The sequence below is a fragment of the Rutilus rutilus genome, assembly GCF_951802725.1.
Source record: "Rutilus rutilus genome assembly, chromosome: 11".
Taxonomy (NCBI): Eukaryota; Metazoa; Chordata; class Actinopteri; order Cypriniformes; family Leuciscidae; genus Rutilus; species Rutilus rutilus.
In genome coordinates, this window is record NC_140216.1 from 41,760,714 (window position 1) to 41,766,088 (window position 5,375).

At 38.7% G+C, this 5,375-nt stretch overlaps 1 protein-coding gene across 3 annotated transcripts; it reads right to left on the minus strand.

The window, feature by feature from the left end:
• Nucleotides 1-2,273: 2,273 nt before the first annotated feature.
• Nucleotides 2,274-4,321, minus strand: LOC311300344 (vitelline membrane outer layer protein 1-like). Of its 3 annotated transcripts, none has more exons than XM_084424592.1 (6): nt 4,073-4,321; nt 3,315-3,433; nt 3,087-3,197; nt 2,638-2,819; nt 2,529-2,568; nt 2,274-2,353 (listed from the first exon to the last, which is right to left on the minus strand). In XM_084424592.1, exons 1-4 carry the CDS (start codon nt 4,241-4,243, stop codon nt 2,639-2,641), a joined length of 582 nt encoding a protein of 193 aa, XP_084280718.1. In that variant the 5' UTR covers nt 4,244-4,321; the 3' UTR covers nt 2,274-2,353; nt 2,529-2,568; nt 2,638. The 3 variants fall into 3 exon arrangements, with proteins under 3 accessions (XP_084280718.1, XP_084280719.1, XP_084280720.1); XM_084424593.1 differs by having other exon boundaries at nt 2,524-2,568; XM_084424594.1 differs by lacking the exon at nt 2,529-2,568.
• Between the last annotated feature and the right edge of the window lie 1,054 nt (nt 4,322-5,375).

Sequence of the window (5,375 nt, forward strand, 5' to 3'; positions counted from 1 at the left end):
CATTTTGCCATTGCCGACGAGCGGTGTTTGAGTGCTGAAGCAGCTCAGATGATGAGGTCGGTTATCGTCGCGATATGCGAATCATTGCAGCACCAAATTAGAGTCAATATTAGGCAATTATTTCACAACGTTCATTATACACTCAGCAAAAATTACCGAGGTCCGGACCTCGGAGACCTCAATGGTCGGTATGGCCCTGACTCGTAGGCTATTTGGCCGCTTCAGTTTCTAGAGATGTTTTATTATTCAGCGCCGCCTTTGCGCCTATAGGCTATTATCCTCGTTTTGTATCTCTTATTTTTTGTTAGCACATCTCTAACAAAGTGACTTTTTTTTTTTTGTTGGGCTGCGAGAAAATAATAATAAAAAAAATAGTGGGGCTGCGCTATGACTGGACACCGGCCCTCCTGGCCAATAAAACAGACCGGCCCACCGGGAATTCTCCCGGTGCTCCCGATTAGCCAATCCGGGCCTGACTAGAACACAAAACAAGCTTTATATTTAAAAACTCACATGGTTCTGCAGGGACTGGATCTTCAGATGTCGACAGTTGTAATCCACAGCTCGTCCAGGGAGATGGAACAAAAACACAAGTATCCCGTTATCGTGTGTCATCGGCTGAATCCCCCGGGAAATCCCCATCATAATGGTGCCAGTTTTGACCACACACCAGCTTACTGGTGGAGAGGAGACAGTGATGAAGTCAATCAGTAAATGGGGATGATTAGGAGGCCATGATGGACAGAGGCCAAGGGGCAAATTTGGCCATGGGATTTTTAATGACCACAGAGAGTCAGGACCTCGGTTTAACGTCTCATCCGAAGGACGAAAAAGACATTTATAATGTAACAAAAGATGCCATTTCAAATAAATGCTGTTCTTTTGAACTTTCTAATCATCAAAGAATCCTGAAAAATACAATGTATGACGGTTTCCACACAAATATGAACTGTTTTCAACATTGATAATAATCATAAATGTTTCTTGAGCATCAAATCATCATATTAGAGTGATTTCTGAAGGATCATGTGACACTGAGGACTGGAGCAATGATGCTGAAAATACAGCTTTGATCACAGGAATACATTACATTTTACTAGATATTCACATAGAAAATAGTCACAATATTTCACAATATTACTGTTTTTTTTTTATCAAATCAATGCAGCTTTGAGCAAAAGAGACTTCTTTTAAAAACATTTTAAACGTTTTAAATCTTATCGATCTCAACTTCTGAACAGTAGTGTATATTTCATTTTATTTTGTATATTTATTTTTAAAAAAAATATTAAAACCAAAACATGGCATTGTCTAGTGTGCAGGTAAAGAGGACCTCCACATGCTTTTACGGGTCTTCAAGTGCCTTATATGTAGTGCCCTGGTAAATTTGCCATAGTTGCCCCTTTGTCACCCTCTAAATCCACTTTAGTAATTTAAAAGAAGAATATTAGTTTTTCTCTCTTTGATGTATAACATCGGACTGAAAATGTATGAATGTATATGTTTGTATGTATATATATAAAATTCTTTATCAACAATTTTTAATAAACAGCATATTTATGCATATAATCAAATATATTGTATAAATTGTATATTGCGAGACTAACTAAACTAACTGCCCTTAAACCATTTGTAACCTGCCTAGGAGACCGACTGAAATAGAGAAACTGAGGCACAGAACTGAAACATAACACACCCATCCAAACATAAACTCAGATTATAACAGTCTTTGAATACAGAATTATAACTCATTCTTGATTCTGGCACTGTTTGTGAGATTTACTGCAGGAGTGAGTTTACAGTCTTCTCAAATATTAAAATGAGGTTTGAATTTCTTTTACATCAAATCATTTTCTGAACGTGCATTGTGCCATTTTAGCCAAACAAGCATTTATGTCTTTAGAGAGGCAAAATGTTTACGGTACCGTTACAATATTACACTTTAATGTAGTGTTCCTGTAGATTACGCTAGTCATTCTCAGGGAATGCATTAATGGAGAAGACAATTACTTTTGAATGCAATATAAGTCACTTTAGACCAGTGGTTCTCAAACCTGTCCTGGAGGACCACTAACACTGCATGTTTTCGTTGTCTCCCTAATCAAACACACCTGATTCAACTCATCAGCTCATTAAACCATGTGAAAACATGCAGTGTTAGTGGTCCTCCAAGACAGGTTTGAGAACCACTGCTTTAGACCATCTGCCACATGCACTAATGTAGTGAACAATCTGATGTAAAGTGTTGTGCAAAACAATGTGAAACTACAAGGTTCAGTTTAGAAAGTCTTTATTGCTGATATTTGACAACCGTTTCAGCAGAAGTTCAGGAGTCTTCAGAAGAATCACGAACCTACAAGAATGAATGAGATAAGTTCAACTTCAAAAGCGGGGTGCAAATGTCCCGATCATCCGGTTAGGCTTTATCTTTTTATGATATGACCGGCTGACTTTACAGATTTACAATACAAAACTGTTGTATGACATGGTTTGTTAGTTTATCATAGTATGATGAATAATTACAATACATTTGATCTTCTTGCTGTTCTTGTTGTCATCCTCTTAAACCTGAAAGAATAAACCGATTTAGTTGATCTGCAGTGTGTCAGTCTGAGTTTTTGATTGCGACCACATCACCTTAATCGCAGCAGAACATGCGCACGTCATTGAGAGCGGTGTCGTCTCCGTCTCCCTGTGACGGTTCTACCCGGGTCTGTATGCCGCAGATTCCTTTTCCTTCACAGGTTGGGCTCCAGGCGCCCCACTCACCCCAGGTTGTGCTGGCACCTTCCAGCTCTTCACCTCCACTGCATTTGAACCTGGGAAAAATTCAGATGTGACAATATTATGATAAAATATGTAATTGTGTTGTTGGATTGAATGTTAGTCACATGATCACCTGCAGCCGGCGGCCTAATCACTGCAATCTTGAACAGCAGCACGACTGCGAGTGTGAGATTAACGAAGCTACTGATATGGGGAAACTAGAGTCCTTAAATAGCTAAATAAACCCAGGATGGGTAAGAGATGGCGTAAAAGGTTTACACGGAGTAAGAGATGTTATAATTTAGCACCACAAAACTCACTTGATGTTGTTTGCGGCCGTATCATCTCCAGATCCTTGGGAAGGTTCAACTCTCAACTGGAAAGCTGTCAAGTACCCAGGACACCTTTGAACCTTTCCCCAGTCACCCCAGCTGAAGAAAACACACAAAGAGGTTTCCTGATCAAATCAAACATTAAAGAAAATCCTCAACTTACTTAAAAAGCTTAAACACTTAATGCAATAATTGTTAATAATCTGAGTCCATTACCCTCCTACGGTGGACGTAATTGAGCTGTACTGCTTTGGGTTTTTGGACTGATCGACACAGAGAAGAGTAATCCCATTGAGCGCTGTATCATCGCCACCAAAACGATAAGCCTTTTCCACCTTAAAAGAAAAAGACAATCTTCCGTTTGAAAGAGGTAACCTTAACCCAACCCATAGTAACATTTATCTCCATGCTCTTTAATGGACATGAACTTTAGAAACATGGAATTAAATGACAAACAGCAACTCCACAGTTTTCAACCTTCGAAGCATTCATCCACTACCCTGGTAATCCAGAGTTCTTGCAAGAGCACAAGTTGAATTTGCTCAGCGAGTTACTCTGGTGTCGAGTCATGATGCTCATTAAATATGCCCCTCGAGCTGAGCTGCACCAATCACATCGGGTTATCTGATAGAGGCGGAGCTAAACAGATGACAACAGCGTTGTGATGTCAAAGTCATTAGTAAACATTGCAAGATGGCTATGGATGAACACCAGTTGTTTGAAACGGCTTTGGCCGCTACAATGAACGAGTTAGACTTGGCTTTTTATCGAAAACAGGAACAGAAGACGCCGCTCAAATCCTTCCTTTGCAAGAAGGGCGTTTTTGCTGTTTTTGCCGACCGGATACGCCAAAAGTCTAATCTACCAGATTTTCAGTATTCGACCCCAGACCTATTGATCTTTTAGATTTAGGTCTGGATTTCCAGGCTACTCATCCACCCCCATACTAGCAAAATAATTAATGCCCAACTTACCTTCAAAGAAAACCCTGCGGCGTATGTTCCACTTGGACACATTTGCACAGGCCCCCAATCTCCCCACTTCATCCCATTCGACACCGTCAGCTCAGATCTGTAAGATCGGTCGGCGCTCACATGCCCAATAATGGCTAGCAGTGAAAACATCATGGAAAAGAAGTGATGCATTGCTACAGCACTGGTCTGAATACTGAGAATTATATTAGTTTTTAGATAGACTATCTGCAGAAAATGATAAAGCAGAGACAATATAATACCATAAGGAAGAAGCCTCCTATTTATACACAAGAGTCATTAACCACGATGTCCATTCCATCCAATCAAAGTACTCAAAGATCAACCCCTACCATATTTGGCATATTAACAAATGATGTTTTATTAACAAAGTTCGGGAGGAGCACATTAACATAATTAAGATAATCAAACCTAATTAAACACGTGTGGAGAACATTCAGTTAATCAACTCAATCAACGAGTTAAGCGGTAGGCTATATATATATATATATACAGCAGATGATCACGCTGAAAGAAAGTTTTGGCTGGACAGCTGATTTAATTGCAAAAGAAATGGAAGTGTATAATAAAAGATTTGCTAATACTGTGTTATGGCCTGTTAAGCCAATTTGGACATTGGAAATTCCGAAGGTTGATCTAGAGCTTTTAGTAATTAAAGGTTGTAACAGAAATATAGATATAATCAATGAATATTTTAAATATAAGAACAAGTATAAGGACAATACGGAGATTTATACAGATGGGTCAAAGGACCTACAAACAGATGCGACAGGGTCTGCGGTATACATCCCTAAATATGAGATAGGAATTAGCAAAAGAACATCTGACAGCATAAATGTTTATGCAGTTGAATTATGTGCTATACTTGTTGCATTAGAATGGATTGAACAATGCAGGGATATTAACATTCTAGTATGCAGTGACTCAGTATCAGCTCTTATGAGTATGAAGACTGGAAAAGCTAGTAGTCATCAAGAAATATTATATGAAATCTTGTTTTTAAATTCAAGGGTATGTAGACAAGGGAAAAATATAACATATATGTGGATACCAGCACATGTGGGCATACAGGGAAATGAGAAAGTTGATAAATTGGCAAAAAAGGCAACAAAAAAAGAGCATGTTGACATTGAAATTAAATTGTCAAAATCAGAAGGGAAGAGTCTAGTGTGGAAAAAGATAATGGAAATATGGCAACATCAATGGGATCATGAAAGTAAAGGAAGACAACTATACATGATTCAAAATAAAGTAGGCAGTATAAGAGAGATGTCAAATAGAAGGA

Coding starts and splice junctions, on each gene's coding strand:
- LOC311300344 (XM_084424594.1), bottom strand. CDS start 4,243: ATGCATCACTTCTTTTCCATGATGTTTTCACTGCTAGCCATTATTGGG. Junction 3,434..4,072: donor CCGCAGGGTTTTCTTTGAAG/GTAAGTTGGGCA, acceptor TTTTCTTTTAAG/GTGGAAAAGGCTTATCGTTT. Junction 3,198..3,314: donor ATTACGTCCACCGTAGGAGG/GTAATGGACTCA, acceptor TGTTTTCTTCAG/CTGGGGTGACTGGGGAAAGG.